Source organism: Nomascus leucogenys, chromosome 14, assembly GCF_006542625.1.
Source record: "Nomascus leucogenys isolate Asia chromosome 14, Asia_NLE_v1, whole genome shotgun sequence".
NCBI classification, from domain to species: Eukaryota; Metazoa; Chordata; class Mammalia; order Primates; family Hylobatidae; genus Nomascus; species Nomascus leucogenys.
In genome coordinates, this window is record NC_044394.1 from 34,724,972 (window position 1) to 34,742,766 (window position 17,795).

The following is a 17,795-nucleotide window of genomic DNA, read 5'->3' on the forward strand; positions in this document are numbered from 1 at the left end:
AGAAGACTCGGCCCATGAGAGAGCAGCATGTGTTAGGCCACAGAGAGTGGGGCTGAAAATCAAATTTGAGAAGGGGGATGCAGGACCTGGGAGGCATCCAGAGACCACCCCTTCTCCAGTTCGCCCATCACCTTCTCCAGTTCTCTCATCCCCTTCTCCAGTTCTCCCACCCACTTCTCTAGGCATCACTTTTCTGGAAACAGATTTCCTCCTGATCCCACACCTGTCCTTCCCTCCACGTGCCCTGGGGCTGATGGAGCTAATTTCAGTTAAGATGCTTGGCTGCCCAGGGAAGGGGCCTCAGTAAACCCCTGGGATTAGGGGCTGAGCCATGCCTCAGTTCCCAGGAGAATCACAGCTGGAATCGGAGGGAAGAAGGGGCCAGGGAGGGGCAGTTGATCCTGGCTCAGATCAGCTTCAAAAAGTCCAGGGGCTTCACTCCTGCCTTCTGTCTCTCCCTCAGGAGCTGTCCAGGTGGGAACTTCAAGAGGCTCATTCCACCCTGGAGGATGGAAAACGGTCCTTTACGCCTCCATCAAGAGGTCCGGGATCCCCGCATGTTCGAGTCTCTGACCTTGCGCCAATCTTCGTGGGCCCAAAGTTTGGAGGGTGCAGGCCACCCTCCCCTGAGAACAGGCTCGCCTGATGTGCTTGGTGGGGAGGCCTGAGATTTGGAACAAATTGGCTCCTCTGTGGAGACTTTTGTCCACTCAGCTTCTCCCTTTGAGTTTCAAATTCCCAGCCCTGCTGCATTCCAGAAAAAGAAACAGAAATTTGGAAGCAAATATGAGGTGGACCACTAAAAGAGATGCACACCCCACTCCCAGATCTGGGAATGTCCTCCCCTCCAGCAGGTCGCTCTAGTTTCAGGCTCTGTTCCAAGTCCCTCCAGGAAGAAGCTGACCTCCCACTGCTGGGACCCTCCCTTGCTGCAGCCTCCGCTGTCCTCCAGCACGCCCTTGAGCTGCCCCACACAGGTCAACACTTGTCTCCTGGCCCTGCTTTCTGCCTCCAAGTTCTCGCTCCCGGAGAGCTGTAAGAACCTATTTGCCCAGCAGATGCTTTCCTGTTTGTTTATCCTAACCATAATTTCCCAATCCCCAATCAAGACATCTCACATTAAACTTTAGGGTCACTTTTGGGTATAGGGGCAATTTGTATGCTAAAATACTACAGATTGAAATAAGTAGAGGAATTATGACGATTCAAAATTATAAGAGTAATTCTGGAGGGAATAAGTCAAAATATTTTATGCTGAGACTGTCTTAGAAAATCCAAGACCTGTCATCCCTGTGTATATGTTCTTATACCTCCAGCTAGGCACTCATCAGACACCTGAATCTCCCTTGTCTTTGACGTTGACTCCCTCTCACATTACTCTCATCCTCAATCAACACATTACACGGTTTTTCCATGAATCAATCTTTATTGGTGTTTGCAGCAATAGAATTATTGGCACAAGGCACAACGGGCTTCAAAGCAAATGACAGAAAGAAAATACCATTGTACAGGTGGAAAGGCTCTTCAGGGAGGTGTCCCAGAGCAACTGTGACCCTCACAAAGACCTTGCAGCTAGGACCCAGCCCAGCTGAGACAGGCTTTGAGAACCTGAGAGGGACCAAGCCATACCTCAGGGGATCTGAAGGGGTCCCACAATTCTTTCAAAGACAAGCATTTCTAGCTTCCTTGGGAACTCTTCCAGCCTTCAAGTCTTTGTCATCAATAGCAGCTTGATGACCATGGGGACCCTGTCCCTCTAAGCCAGCCTGCTCTCCCTCACCTGTGCCTATTCAGTGGAAGCCTCCCCAACCAGGGGCAGATTAAGGCCCCTGCAGAGGGAGGCAGAGTGGAGGGAAGAGCAAGAGTGGATAAGCAGACTGGCCAAGCCCAGTGACCCCCATAGGATATGCCCCCCCCCCCAAACAGCAGTGGGTCTTCCCACCAATATTTAGTAGGTTAAAGAAAAGGTGGCTTCTCAATGGGATAGCTCCTGCCGCCCTTCTTCTGAGGAGGGGTCCTCCTCTATGAGCTCCAGGTCAAACTCATCTTCCAGGGACCCTCCCACAGGCAGAAGGCGGAACTTCTTCCCTTTCAGGGTACATGTGCGGTGCTCAAAGTCCAGGACAGCATTGTGGTCCTGGAGCACATCAGTGCCAATGATGGCTTCCTCGGCACTCGCGTTGGCCACTAGGAACTGTGCTTTCAGCTTCAGCTTGCCTAGGGACACTGCTGTATCCCAGACACCCAGGATCTTCATTTCAGCACCATTGGCCACCTTTACCACGTTCTCAAAGGGCCGCAGGGTGTCCAGATCGCCATCGGTGACCTCCTCCCACAAGTTTGGGTGGACCACAGAGACCTGGGCCCCAGAGTCCACCAGGAACCTCACGGGCACTTTGCCAATCTTCCCCTTGAGATAGTAGCCCTTACCCATGCTGTTGGCAAAGACGATCTCTTTGGGCAGGTGGCTGGGGGCAGCCCCAGGGACCCCAAAGGCCTTCAGGAGGGTCTCTTTCACAGTCCCATAGTCTCCCTGGTCCTGGGGACTGAGCCCATGGTAGACATCCAGGGCCTCTCCTCTGAGGGACTCTTTCAGGAACCTTAGCTTGGTGATATGGTCCCAATGGTTGAGGTCGTTGATGACTTCAAAGCGGTGCAGCCAGAGGTTTGGGACAACATTGGCCCCATCAAAAGGTTCCGGGACAAAGGCATGCTGCCGGCGGCCTTCCTCACTCCTGGCTCTGCTCCCGGCCATCCTGCTGCTCTCCTCTGGAACCTCAGCAGCAACCCACACCAAGAAGAGAAACCCACAGAGCAGTGTCGGCGCAATCACGCTGGAAAACGGGTCCTCTGGAAGCAGAGCGGGGATGACTTGCCCGGCCTTGGGCAAGAGGAGGGAGCAGGCACCGTCGGCTGGCTGAGTGCTGGGGCAGAGGCAGGCAGTGCTGTGGCCTGTTCACTCTGCAGAGCCTTTTTGATGCCTAGGCTGGCCCCTGGGCTCCCCATTCTCCTTTGTTCTGGAAGCTCCGCCCCTCCCCACCCCGCCCTCCTGCCAGCATCTGGCCCGACTAGCAGGATGGGTGCCTCACCCTCTGCATCCATCCTTGGACCAACACCAGCCAGCCCACATCCCAAGAAAGGCCAGCCTCTGTTGAAGGGGGACTACCCTGTACCCTCCCCAGCCTGTGTTCCAGAATAACAGATGAGGACACGGAGGATGTGACGACATTCAGGTATTTGTCATCAGCCAGAGAAGGAAGGGGGAGGCAGGGACCAGATGCCCATCAGCTCTGAGACTGGGGAAGCCGCTGTTGGCCTCTCCAACAAGTGACTACTTTGAGTGGTCAAAGGAAAAGAGTTTACATGTACTGAGCTCCTACCACGTGCCAGGCACTGGGAAGTGTCTCACACACATTCTAAAGCAGGTATGGGATCCTATGGGATTTCCTGGAGAGGGAGGCAGAGGAGGGTCCCAGAATAAAGAATGCACAAAAATGGTCTTTTTTAAGTGAGTGAGGACACACACACACACGTGCACAATCATCTTACATGGACTCAGTTGCTGCAATAATTTTCCTTCATTGATCACCCCTGATTCAGAGGCAGAGGGGTGGCCGAGCAACTCTGGGTAGGCCCCATCCTGGACTCCATGAGCATTGTCTCCACCCTCTCCACCCCTCTCCGTTTCCAGGATCTGTTCCAAGGGTCCCTTCCCCAGGCACTGCAGCCCTTCTTCTCCCACTCCCCAAGCTGGTCATTTGTGGAAAGATCATGGAGAAATTTCACTCCCTTTTCATTCTGAGAGAGAAAATGTCCACTATGTTGGTGATGCCAGTGGTGAGGACCTGGGGGGCTCTGGCTGTGTGCCCCTCCACTGCAGGGGTAAAGGGTAGCACGGGAGGACCTCCAGTCGTCTACGGAGGAGATCTGTGAGTCCAAGGGCTGGAGGACTGACTTGGGGCTGTGCAGGGGCTGTTGAAGGAATCCACTTTTATGTCCCCATTCAAAGGTCACTCCATGAAGCCTTCTGCCTGTCCCTAGAAAGGGCACCCACTCCTGGTTGAGCGTGTTTTACAGTGTGATCTGGTGGTTTGTTCACAAGTCTGCCTCTTGCTATGAACCAGAGTCTGGGGCTCACAAACCTGGCATTTGTGATTGTCTCCAGCCCCCAGAACAACTTCCTCTGGGACCCAGGGGCTCTTTGCTGGGCTCCAGGCCTAGCTGTGTGCTGTCACCAAACAGGAGTGATTAAGGATGGGAGAGGAGGAAGACTCGATGGCACACCTGTGGCTCTGGGGCTGTTTTCCCTGGCCAAGAGCCTGTCCCTCTCCAGCTCCCCATGCCATGCATCACCCAGTGCCTGGCGGAATCCCAGCAGTACCCTGCCTTTGGACAGTCCTGCCTCTGGATGGCCCAGGTCCCCAACCACAATGCAAGACTGTGCTGTCTCCAGCCCCTTCCTCCTGATTCAGTGAGCCAGTGGAGAGGCAGTTGGGTCAACACCTCTCATCACAGCTGCCTGGCTAAGGTGGGGCCATTGTGGTATTCCAGGAGCCCAGAGGAGGGGGAAATGGAGTCACTGAGAAGGTGTTGAGAGCAGGTGGTTCTTTGAGAAGATTGTATAATGAAAAACCTGCATCCAGAGAAATGGCCCAGCCACACACAAGACCAGGAAGCCCTTTCTGCAGATGGACTTTTGCAGATAGCTTCCCAGCTGCTGGGATGAGTGTTGTTCTGTGGCTCGAAGAACTGATCCAGTGGTTTCCTGATTTCCCTGGTATTCATTACCTCTGCACATCTGGTCCTCCGGAAGTGGAAATGAGTGAGGAGGTTAGCATGCGACCAAGGGAGGAGCGAGGCAGGTGGCTTGTCAGCTGACAAGCTGAGACTGCCAAATGCCCTGAACCGGCTTTTCAAACCATAGTGGTGGACGTTGAATTCCGATCTCCCCACTGCCCTTAGACTAGAAATCGGTGGTCCCTTGGGACCTCATTTGAGTGGGTTTGGTGTTCACTTTGGCAAAGCATTTCACACACATCACCTCCGTGAGCAGTAGAACAACCTGGGAAGCAGACCAGCTCTGCTCCAGGACCCTGGAGCACAGGAGCTTCAATGGCCTCAGGTCCCAGGCTTTCCAGCGGCCAGAGAAGGGCATTCTGCAAGGACAGGGAGGTGAAGGGCTGGGCTGGGAGAGGTATAGCATAGGCGCTGGTGGCAGGGGTCTGGTGGGCAGTGGAGAAAGAGCTGCTTGTTAAATATTCAGGAATTTGGTCAGTCAATTGTTAAACCAATTGGTACTTGAAATCAGACTTGGTGGAAGTATTTACATCACCAAAATTGGCAAATGCTAAATCGAGACTTTTTCCCCCTCTGGAATGCCAGTTCCATCACACCCCTGCATGGAAGCCTTGGTCACACTGACTCTCTAGGGCAGGCAAAGCACTGTGGCTGGTGATGAACAAGTTTATAGTAACCTCCACCCCTGCTTAGCTGCTTGGGCCCAAATCACCTCTCTCACCAAGGAGCCCAAGCCCACCTTGGCCCCATCCTTCCCCAGAATATTTAGACTGCTGTGCTGCTGTGGCTTGAGGCAGATGGCCCTTCAGACTGTGTCTGTCCACACAGTTCCCTCTGGGACCTCCACAACAGAAGCAGGCAGGGGCCTAATGGTTACCATGAGAGCTGGAAGGGGTCGGCAATCAGCCTCTGGCCGAGTCTGGGAGTCTGTCTCTGGCTAGGATCAGGGACATGGGTAAAGGTCAGTTCTCAAGTTCCCCTATGCCTTGGGAGGTATCCATCCCTAGAACAGCCTGGAAGCACACAGAGACCTTGAAATGGCTATGCCGGAGGTGCCCCATGAGTTAAACCAGCCAGGGCAGGCCAGGTGCCACTACCTCCTCCCGGAACCTAGGAAATTGTGGTTAATTATTGACAAGTATAGGTATTGGGGCGGGACACCCTCATTATCACCCATTAGCGTCTCCTGGGTGTACCCTGAAGCAGGCACACCGCACTTAACCCTGGAGGAGCAAAGCAGGACAATAAACAGGAAGGAGTGGGGCTCCCTACCCTCCACACCTCCTCACTGAGATTTCTGGGCTGTGAGCTCAACCAGCCCAATTCTTTCTCAGCTCCTTGGTTCCCTTTTGCCGTTTCTTTTCTGTTGTTTATTTGAAATTGTTTCACTTCGGATATTCACCTGGATCCTTTGCCTGCTTTAGTCTCCCTCGGGCCAGTTGGGCAAATCAGGACAAGCCCAAGACTGGGCCCATCGGGTCTCCTGAGACCTGAAGCCCTTGGTGGGCAGTGAGTTCACTCCAAACACTTTGTTATTTATTTATTTATTGAGATGGAGTCTCACTCTGTCGCCCAGGCTGGAGTGCAATGGCGTGATCTCGGCTCACTGCAACCTCTGCCTCCTGGGCTCAAGCGATTCTCTTGCTTCAGCCTCCTGAGTAGCTGGGATTACACCACCACACCTGGCTAATTTTTCATATTTTTAGTAAAGACAGGTTTCACCGTGTTAGCCAGGATAGATCTCCTGACCTTGTGATCCGCCCACCTCGGCCTCCCAAAGTGCTGGGATTACAGGCATGAGCCACCACGCCTGGCCCACCCGAAACACTTTAGACCGGGGTCCAATCTTTCGGCTTCCCTGGGCCACACCAGAAAAATTGTCTTGGGCCACGCATAAAACACACTAACACTAATGATAGCTGGTGAGCTAAAAACAAAACAAAACAAAACAAAACACAAAAAAAACTCATAAACTCATAATGTTTTTAAGAAAGTTTACAAATTTGTGTTGGGCCGCATTCAAAGCGGGCTGGACACGTTTGCTTTAGATTGTTCCTGCGGCCTCACGACTTCCCAGAACACTGTGGCAGCTTGCAGAGGAGCCTTTTTGAACCAACAGCCCAGGGCAAGAGACACCTTACAGACTGGGGTTCCCCTAGTGAGGCCCAGGCTGGAAGAGGAGGGTCGGGAAAGGGTAAGACCAGCACAGCCCTCAGCCACTCTGCCAGCCCACCTTGGCCACTTCCCCACACTGCCAAGGTCAAGGCCACCCTGGGAAGCTGGTGGGGAGAGAGCAAAGGGGGACCCGGGGGCCTTCCAAAGTGGCATGGGAAGGTTGGAGGGAGACAAGGAGGTGCACTCCTCCGTGGGCGTGAGACCCACCCTGTGCTCAGAAAGGCCCCAGTTTGGGGTGATGCTCTGTTGTTTCTGTGTTGAAATTCCTGGTAATTTTGAATGAGGGCCCCATGTTTTTCTTTTACACTGGGACCCTGCAAATTAAGTAGCTGGCTCTGTCCCCACCCAATCTGGTGGTGGAGTCTTCTCTTCATACACATGCACGTACACGCAGACACACATGCTCTCTACTACACACCACATACATGTCCATCCACAAAAACACACTCTCCCACACTGTACACACATCCTGCACCTGTAAAACACACATGGTACCCACAGTCACACTACAGTTCTCAGTGCAAAACGTCTGAGCAATTGTGTAACTTGCACATATAATTCAGATCCCACCTTTCTTTTCATGTATTTGCATCCATATTTACATCGAGTATTAAAATCCTGTTTATTGGAGGCACCTGCTGTTTATTAGCCTCTGGACACACTTGCTGCTTCAGAAGACCAGGCAGGTCCCCATGGCCATGGCTTACAAGCTAATGAAAACAGGATCTAGATGTTTAACAGCCAAGTTTTGAAGAGTTTAAGACCAGTGTGTATATGCAGGCTGACCCACTTAAAGCAGCCCTCGTCACAACCACGCTGCTTTGAAAGGAGCCAGTCTCTAAGTGGGTCAGCCTGCCTCCTGCTCCGGCCACCTAGTGAGGGCAGGGACTGAGGCCTCCATCCCCCGACCCCCCCACCCCCCCCACCTCTGGCCATGGCAGCCAAGACCAAGGCCCCCGCCATTTGCCCGCCCCCTCCTGCACAACTGGGCCCCCCAGCCCATCCGAGGCCCCCGGCCCAGAGCTGGTGTGAGTGTGTGTGGGGTTGGTGGCACAGCTCCTCCGAGCACCGTCCATAGCTGCATTCTGCTTCCAGAGTTCCACATCAGTAGGCTTATGGCACCAGGTCTTCAAACTGAAAAGAGACATAAAGAGGTGAATTTGGCATAAAAATCTGGTCAGGAATTCAGATCAAAGCTGGGTGGGCTTTGACCAAAGCAAGATACATTCGGAAATCCAAGGCACCTGCAGTTTCCTTATCCCCAAACCTAAACCCCCAGACCACCCACGCCTGCTCCTACCACGTGGGTACCACCCAGCATTCACAGTCAGTCATGGCCAAGGGCACACGGGCAGGACAGCTTGACCTTGACTGGACCCCCATCTTGGTCCCTGCCAAACCTCCCCAACATGAGCGTTCCTGCCACACGCCTCACCCAGTAGGCCAGTGTCGCTGCTGAAGGACAGAGCTCTCCTGCCTGCAGGGCCCTTCCCCAGCTTGCCACTGTTCCAGAACCTCTTCTTCCCATTTGGGTCTCCCTCCTACCCTTCTTTGCCCCTAGCTCAGAACCCTTCTAATCGAAGTGGCCCAGTGCAGCCCACCAGCCAAATCCACTATGTCAGGAGGCAGCAAAATGCTTAATGCGAGTCCCAACCCTGGGGGGTCCTGGAGGTGTTTGGGGAGCAGTGGTCCTGGCCCCAGTGCCATTGCAAGCCTCCAGGCCTGGGGTCAAGGCCAGGACCAACCAAGAGTTGGTCAGACCAAGTTTCTGACTAACTCCTAGAAGTCCAATCTGCCAAAACCGGTTCTCTCCTGTTTTTATCTTTCAATCAAATATGAAGATTACTAAGATGTCCGGAAGACCTTCTCAGTCGCCTCCTCAGGACCCAGCCCTCCAAATTGGGTTTCTGCCTTTTTCCCAATTGCTGGTGCCCCCACCCTAGACCAAGGCTTCATCCCTTCCTGCCCCATCCTTGCCACGGAGGGCCAGGGCCCTGCCTGGCAAGAGGGGCTGGCTCTAAGGAAAGACCCTATGCAGATTCCCTTCCTCCCATCCCCTCTTCAGGGTCCCCTCCACTTAACTGAGGTTGGGAGTGGGACTTGCAACACAGGTGCAGACAGCTTTGGGGACATTAAATCACTTTTGACAAACACCCCTGCAATTAGTGAAATATTCAGGCAATCAAAACATACAGATTGGGTAATCTCCAACTACAAGTGGGCTTCTAATGACACCAGGAAATTTGGCTTAGAGCTGAACACATGGAGGGCTTCTGTCCAACTTACATACCTCAAAGGCAGCTTTGAACTAATCTGGAAATAGTTTGAACTGTCTCTAATGAAAACTAGTATTGTGAGCAATTAAAACCTATCAAATATCCTCAGGGCAGGAAGTTGCATCTTTTCAATCAACTGCCAACCTGGCTTTGCTCTTAACATACAGAAGGTGGGGGGCAGCGGCAGAGAGGGGGTACCTTCCCTCTAGCATGTCAAAGTGATCCAGAACACGTGGGAGAGACAGGAGAGAAGGGGAAAAACAGCAGAGCCCTTACATGTATAGAAATCTCCAGGTGGCTGGGCACACCATCCACACACATTTATTGAGCACCTGCTGTGTGTCAGACACCATGCTCGTGGCTGTAAATTAGTGTCAGGCACTCGGACAGTCTGTGGCATAGACAGGAATGGACAATGCCAAATAGGTGGGTTGATTCAATTCCCTACATACTTACTGAGGCCAACACCGCCTCACTTTGAGAGATGAATCAGACCTGCGCCCTACCCTCACAGAGTTCACAGACAAGTAAGAGAGACAGACTCGAACCTAGCTACTCAGGGATGAGCATAGGAGGTGTGGGGCACACCGGAGGCTTCCGGGCAAGATGGCAGCCCAAGGAGCCTCAGGCAACTCCCGCAACCAGATATCAGCCAGTATCACCAGAGAAAAACAAACATGAAAGGAATATTACAGGGGAAACCTGCAGTAGCCCTGAAACCAGGGAACGAGGGCATCCACAGACCAAAATCTTGGGTTAATTTTTGTTGCTAAAGGCAAACCATCTGAGGGGGGGATGTTGATAGTGAAGGCCCTGAGAATGAGTCAGTGCACGTGGACACACAGGATAGGATGCCTCAGGGGGATTGGGATAGTCTCTGGGTAAAATGGCAACTGTGTCTATGAACACAGAAAAAAGACTAGGAAGAAAGACACCAAAACAATGACAGTGGTTATTTTGGGGTAGTAGAATCATGAATGATCTTAACTTTCTTCTACAGATATTCTGTAAATATATCCTCTAATAAGAAAAAGTTATTTCAAATTAAGAAAACTTGTTCTTGCCATTTTCTGTAAGCTTAAAATTATTTCCAAATAGTCCAGGCATGGTGGCTCATGCCTGCAATCCCAGCACTTTGAGAGGCTGAGGCGGGTGGATCACCTGAGGTTGGGAGTTCGAGACTAGCCTGGCCAACACGGTGAAACCCTGTCTCTACTAAAAATTACAAAAATTAGTTGGGCATTGTGGCACATGCCTGTAGTCCCGAATACTTGATAGGTTGAGGCAGGAGAATTGCTTGAACCTGGATGGCGAAGGTTGCAGTGAGCCAAGATAGAGCCACTGCACTCCAGCCTGGGCGACAGAGCAAGACTCTGTCTCAAAAAAATAAAAAATAAAAATAATTTCCAAATAAAGTTTTTTAATGGGAATAAATAGGAAACTGTACCTTTCACTCAGTTTTGCTGTGAAATCTAAAACTGCTCTAAAAATAAAGTCTACTAAAATTTTAAGTTTTTTAAAAGGTGCTTTAAAAACTGGTACATTGACCAGGCATGGTGGCTCACACTTGTAATCCCATCACTTTGGAGGTCAAGGTGGGTAGATCGCTTGAGGCCAGGAGTTCAAGGCCAACATGACAAAACCCCGTCTCTACTAAAAATACAAAAATTTGCAGAGGATGGTGGCGCATGCCTGTAGTCCCAGCTACTTGAGAGGATGAAGTAGGAGAATCACTTGAACCCAGGAGGTGGAGGTTGTGGTGAGCCAAGATAGCACCACTGCACTCCAGCCTGGGTGACACAGTGAGACCCTGTCTTAGAAAACAAACACACAAAAAAACTGGTCCATAAATAAGATTGGCAATATTAATCATTGTTAAAGCTAGAAAATAGATCTAAGAGGGTTTAATTGAGTTTCTCACCACTTTGGGGTGTGTTTGAAAATCTCCCATAGTAGAAAGTAAATAATAAGTAAGCAAAGGCTCTGCGCCAAGACCCTCCCCAGCCTGGTCTGCTCAGCTCTTGGCCCACCCCTGGGCAGTCTGCATGGGCCTGAGTCTCGGGCACTGGAACCCCTGGTCGCTGGGGACAGGCAGTCCCGGCTGTGGCTCAGTGTCCCTGGTCTGTGTGGCAGCTGCTGAGCGGACTCTCCCCTGCAGCACAGGCCTCTCCCAGGGCAGCCGCTCCAGCCTTGCACCCTCCCGCCTTGTGTCCTGTACTCTCTTTTCCTGAATCTCCAAATTCTCACTCTCCATGGATTCCCTGCCTTTATCCAAATTAGCACACACGAGACTTTCACATCTTAAAAAAGAAAACCCTCACATGATCCTGTATCTCCTTGGTCAATGACCACTTGTCGCCTTCCTTCCCAGGCAGTTTCTAGAAGTGTCGGTCCACACTCACAGGGCCAAGGTGCACGGATGCCCCACTGTGGGGCAGGTGGAGGCTGAGGCCTAGCCTGCACTCCTCTTGCCAAGCCTATGTGCCAGAATGAGGGGCTGAATCTGCCTGGAGGAAGGGGTACCCCTTTCTAATTTGCACATGGTGCGACATGGTCCGGGGCAGCCCGCTTACACTCTGCCTCACGGTGATACCTCCGTTCACTCACAAAGCCCCACTGCCCTCTGCCATCAGCCTTGCCAGGGACATCGGCGGTTCCCTGAGGCTGCAGTCTGGCCCTCTCAGCCTCAAGGACTCTGGCCTTCTGAAGCCCTCGCACTGCTGCTTTCCTCCTAGGACTTCTCTGCGCCTTTGGTTTCTGTGGCCCAAGTTTCTGGGTCTTCCGCCACTACAACCACTCCCCTCTGTCCTTTGTGGGTTCCTCTCTGCCTGGATACTCACAGATGTGGCTCCCTGAGGCTCTGTCTACAGTCCATTCCCCCTCATTCCACACACTCTCCAGGCGAGGGACACCCCGCTCTGCAGCGCTTACCCATCCTCTCCCTGCTGCCCCAGCTGCCCACCTGACATGTCTGCCTACAAGTCCACTTCCAACAGTGAACGTGCTCTCTTCTCACCAGACACCCTCTGCCTCCTGTTTTTTTTTGTTTGTTTTGTCACCTAGGCTGAAATGCCATGGCTCCCTGAAGCCTTGACCTCCCGGGCTGAAGCAATCCTCCCACCTCAGCTCCAGTTCCACCTTAGAGGGGATCACAGGTGCGCACCACCACATCTGCCAAATTCTCTTAAATTTCTCTTAATTTTTTTTTTTTTTTTTGGTAAAGACAGGGTCTCCCCACATTGCCCAGGCTGGTCTCGAACTCCTGGGCTCAAGCAATCCTCCCGCCTTGGCCTCCCAAAGTGCTGGGATTACAGGCATGAGCCACCACACCTCGCCCACTGTGTTCTTTATCTGGCAATGGCACTGTTATCTAGCCAGCCCTCAGAGTCATAGACACAGGGGACTTCCTCACGTCCACCCCTTTCTCATGGCCCCACCTGGACTGGTGGGTCACCAGTGCCCTCAGCTCTTCCTCCTGAGTCTTTCTCCCGCCTCCATGCCTCTTCACACCTGGCCTCAGGGCACCCTGCTGAGGTCGGTAGTCATCCTACAGGTCTCCTTGCCTCCTGCCTCCTCTCCATTAATCCACCCTCCTCAGGCCACCAGTCATCTTCCAAAGATGTAAGTCTGCTCATGCCATTCTTCTGCTCAAAATTCCTCCATGGCTCTTCATCCCAAAATAAAATTTTGACACCCAACAAGACTCACAAAGTCCCCCTCCCTAGTTCATGCTCTACCCACACAAAATGGCGTGTAGCTCCCCAAACAGGAAGGGCTTTCTCGTACCTTTTCACAAACCACTCAGCCAGATGAGCCCTCTCCACACCCCTGTTCTCCTGGCAAACGCTGAGAAGTCAACTAAGACACTACCACCTCCAGGAAGTCTCCTTTGATTTCCCTAGCAAACTCAGGGTCTCCCTCCTCTAAGGTGCTATCACAAGGGACTGCCAGGCCCAGCTCCTCTCTGAGTTGCAGCACTGGTACAGTCTAAGCATGAAAGTCCTGGTGTTTCTTGGCCTTTGGTCTCATCCACAACCTGCACATCCTCCAGCCCAGCCTGTCCTCACCCCTTTCCCATGAAGTATTGCCTGATCTTCCTCAGCAATTGCTTCTGCCTGGATGGCTTTGAATGTCAGGCCTGGCAGTGCTGTCTTTATCTGCAGATAAGCAGCATTCAAAGTTGCCTTTTTTTGGCCGGGCGCAGTGGCTCACGCCTGTAATCCCAACACTTTGGAAGGCCGATGCAGGCAAATCACCTGAGGTCAGGAGTTTGAGACCAGCCTGGCCAACATGGTGAAACCCTGTCTCTACTAAAAATACAAAAATTAGCCAAGTGTGGTGGCAGGCACCTGCAGTCCCAGCTACTTGGGAGGCTGAGGCAGGAGAATTGCTTGAACCTGGGAGGTGGAGATTGCAGTGAGGTGAGATCATGTCACTGGACTCCAGCTTGGGTGACAGAGTAAGACTCTGCCTAAAAAAAAAAAAAGTTGCTTTTTTTACTGTACTCATAGTAAGAAAGACATTTTTCATCATAATCCAGTACACATATGCATGAAAATATATGTAGCTAAAACAAAATGTATTTACTATGTGTAATATATTCTGATATTTTCTATTTGGGGCCACTTCTTTTTAAACTCTTTTAATGACGCTGAAAACTAATCTCCCAACCCACTAATTGATCCCCACCCACCATTTGGAAAACTGCTGTAGCCAGTAGGGATCACTAAAGACTCCCAGCAGGCCGGGCGCGGTGGCTCACGCTTATAATCCCAGCACTTTGGGAGGCCGAGGCGGGCGGATCGAGACCACGGTGAAACCCCGTCTCTACTAAAAAAATACAAAAAATTAGCCGGGCGTGGTGGCTGGCGCCTGTAGTCCCAGCTCCTCGGAGAGGCTGAGGCAGGAGAATGGCGTGAACCCGGGAGGCGGAGCTTGCAGTGAGCCGAGATTGTGCCACTGCACCCCAGCCTGGGCGACAAAGCGAGACTCCGTCTCAAAAAAAAAAAAAAAGACTCCCAGCAATGGATCAGCGTGATTAGAATAGCACATTAGGACCCTGCCTCTCAAATGTTCTAAGGCGCGCCGGGCGCGGTGGCTCACGCCTATAATCCCAGCACTTTGGGAGGCTGAGGCGGGCGGATCACGAGGTCAGGAGATCGAGACCATCCTGGCTAACACGGTGAAACCCCATCTCTACTAAAAAAAAAAAAAAAATACAAAAAATTAGCCGGGCGAGGTGGCGGGCGCCTGTAGTCCCAGCTACTCGAGAGGCTGAGGCAGGAGAATGGCGTGAACCCTGGGGGGCGGAGCCTGCAGTGAGCCGAACTTGTGCCACTGCACTCCAGCCTGGGCGACAGCGACAGTGAGACTCCGTCTCAAAAAAAAAAAAAAATGTTCTAAGGTGTAGGATCGTTTTGTAAATTTCCAATCTGTCACGTACTTTACTATTTAAAAACACAATAAGAATGAATTATCTAAAGGTAAAATAACAAAGATATTTAAAAATGCAAGTCTAGATTCATTATAATTAGATTCAACAGACAGTGCAGCGTGCTAAGAGCATCAAGTGCAAGAACGTTTGGGGAGACCAGAGATGTGAGGCGGCTTTGCCAGCCTTAGGATGCCCACAAGCCCTTGACATGTAGCCACGCCTGCCCTGCCAATCTCCATCCTGGAGCATTTGAACGTGCATCATCTGGGGGAGCTTTGCTGAGGAGAAAGGTGCCTCTGTGCAGTCTTTTGCCTTGTCAAGAGGGCCAGGCTGCCTAAATTCAACTCCTGACTCAGCCACTAACTGGCTGCAAGCTGTGGATAAAAGACTTAATTATTCCAAGCCTTGGTTTCCTCCTAGGATTGTCCTGGGAGATTAATCAAGCAATCCGTACCATGGGGCTTAGCCAGTGCTGCACCTGGTTACACTCGACCCTCTTGCTCTCATGGCTGTGATTCGGTTGCTGTCTTCTGGGTTTTCTTTCTTTACCTTTTTTTTTTTTTTTTGAGACGGAGTCTCACACTGTCACCCAGGCTGGAGCGCAGTGGTGCGATCTCAGCTCACTGCAACCTCCGCCTCCCGGGTTCAAGAGATTCTCCTGCCTCAGCCTCCCCAGTCGCTGAGATTATAGGCGCCCACCACCACACCCGGCTGATTTTTTGTATTTTTAGTAGAGATGGAGTTTCACTATGTTGGTCAGGCTGGTCTCCAACTCCTGACCTCGTGATCCTCCTGCCTCAGCCCCCCAAAGTTATGGTATTACAGGTGTGAGCCACCATGCCCGGCCCTTTTTTTTTTTTTCAAGATGGAGTCTTGCTCCGTCGCCCAGGCTGGAGTGCAGTGGCACAATCTCAGCTCACTGCAACCTCTGTCTCCCAGGTTCAAGTGATTCTCCTGCCTCAGCCTCCCAAGTAGCTGGGATTACAGGCTCCCGCCACCATGCCCAGCTATTTTTTGTAATTTTAGTAGAGACTGGGTTTCACCATGTTGGCCAGGCTGATCTGGAACTCCTGATCTCAGGTGATCTGACTGCCTCAGCCTCCTAAAGTGCTGGGATTACAGGCATGAGCCATCCACCGGGCCTGCCGTCCTCTCGGTTTTCACGAGTGTTCTGCAGTCCTCCTTAGTCTTCCTCGCTCTCCCTGATCCCTTTTCTTGGCCCCACACTGACTACTCAGGCCAAACCTTCACCCTTCCTCACTTCTCCACCTCCTGCTTGCAGAAGATGGCTTGTGTCCTGCTTGGCAGAGAAATGGCGAGCTCTCACTCCACCCTACCCCAGGTTTTCTTCACTCCTACATCCCTTTTCAGGGACTCTGTGCCTGGTCAGGCTAATCCTTCCACCTGAGATCCCTCCAACCTCCTCAGTAGCCTCTTTCCATCAGCCATTCCCACCCTCTTCTGTGAATCTTTCCAAAGAGTCAAATCTCTGGCCACTCTTCAGATAAAGGCAACCTGCCCAGTAGTATGCTGGTAGATGTTTAATTAACAGTGAGCTCTCTGGGGAAAATGCATGCATATATACACATACATACATTTATGATAAATTTTATTGACATAAAGGATGGCTAATAATTTACAAATAATAAAAAATATATACTACTCTTTATTGTAAATTGCACATAGCCAGTTGGGTCTTACAGAATGCTTTCATTGATTTTTGCCAACCTGCTGAATCTATAGCCAGCCTACAGCTGTAACTGATAAATGAACGTAGTTCCAACATGAATGTTAACTGATATTTTTGTTTGTACCAACTAGCAAGAAAAAAGTGAAACCAGAAAGACAGATGTTGGAACTTCACTTGTTTTTTTTTTTTTTTTTTTTTTTTTTTTTTTTTTTTTTTTTTTTTACAGAATGAGTTGCCCAGACCTTGGAGTGCAGTGGAATGATCATAGCTCACTGTAACCACAAACTCCTGGGCTCAGGAGATCCTCCTGCCTCAGCTAGTGCACACCACGCCCAGCTAACTTTTTTATTTTTTGTAGAGAACTGGTTTAGTTATGTTGCCCAGGCTGGTCTTGGACTCCTGGCCTCGAGCAATCCTCCTGCCTGGACCTCTCAAAGTGCTGGGATTACAGGCAAGAGCCACTGCACCTGGCCAGAACTTCACTTGTTTGTCAATGGTGTTAGCAATTTCTTTACTGAAGCAGAGAATAGTTTTTGAATACTAGAAAAATATTTGCTTCATTTTTCTGTGCCATTCACAATGCAATGGCCATTGGCAAAACATACATTTAAGTTTAATGTGCATTATTAGCATTTTCTCCATAACTTTCTTAAGTCTAGATAGTCAACCAAATAATGAATAAAGCCCTGATTTGTGGTGGTTGCTGCCCATTTCTGTGGTGTAAGTATTCCCACTATGGCTGATTTCAATCCACCAATATGATGTCACTGAATGCGGACTTGGGGAAAAAGCACAGTAACACAACATTATATAGTATTTCCACAGACGTAATAGATGTACATAATCTTAAATGAATAAATAATAAATGAATAATCTTAATGAATAAATAATAAAAAAATATAAAATTATTGCCAGGCACGGTGGCTCACGTCTGTAATCCCAGCACTTTGGGAGACTGAGGCGGGCAGATCACCTGAGGTCAGGAGTTCGAGACCAGCCTGACCAACAAGGAGAAACCCTGTCTCTAATAACAATACAAAATTAGCCAGGCATGGTGGTGCATGCCTGTTTTCCCAGCTACTCAGGAGGCTGAGGCAGGAGAATCCCTTGGATCCGGGAGGCGGAGGTTGCAATGAGCTGAGATCGTGCCATTGCACTCCAGCCTGGGCAGCAAGAGTGAAACTCCATCTCAAAAAAAAAAAAAAATTATTAGGAAGTGATGGTTTTTGAAAATTTATGATTTTTGCCTTAATATAATTCATTTAATTGTAAGTTTATATAATTTATAATTTAATTTTTCATAATAGCTGGGTTTAACCATTGGTTCACGAAATTCCTGAAGATTTAACAATCAGCTCATAGGAACTGGTATAATCTGAGCACACCTGGATCTGAACCCCAAGCCCAGCTCTTCCTTGAGCAG

At 50.7% G+C, this 17,795-nt stretch overlaps 1 protein-coding gene and 1 long non-coding RNA gene across 2 annotated transcripts in view; both read right to left on the reverse strand.

Annotated features, from left to right (window-relative positions):
• Nucleotides 1-1,406: 1,406 nt before the first annotated feature.
• Nucleotides 1,407-3,006, reverse strand: ASPRV1 (aspartic peptidase retroviral like 1). Its single transcript, XM_004090368.3, is given in 2 exon segments — nt 1,407-2,892; nt 2,895-3,006. Coding segments are annotated over 2 exon segments (1,029 nt in total). The 3' UTR covers nt 1,407-1,975.
• Nucleotides 3,007-6,809: 3,803 nt separating this feature from the next.
• The window catches only part of LOC100604873, a 105,173-nt gene continuing 94,187 nt past the window's right edge, over nt 6,810-17,795 (reverse strand). Inside the window, exon 6 of the long non-coding RNA XR_004033230.1 lies at nt 6,810-8,106. This is a non-coding gene — a long non-coding RNA (uncharacterized LOC100604873). The remainder of the gene's footprint in view (nt 8,107-17,795) is intronic.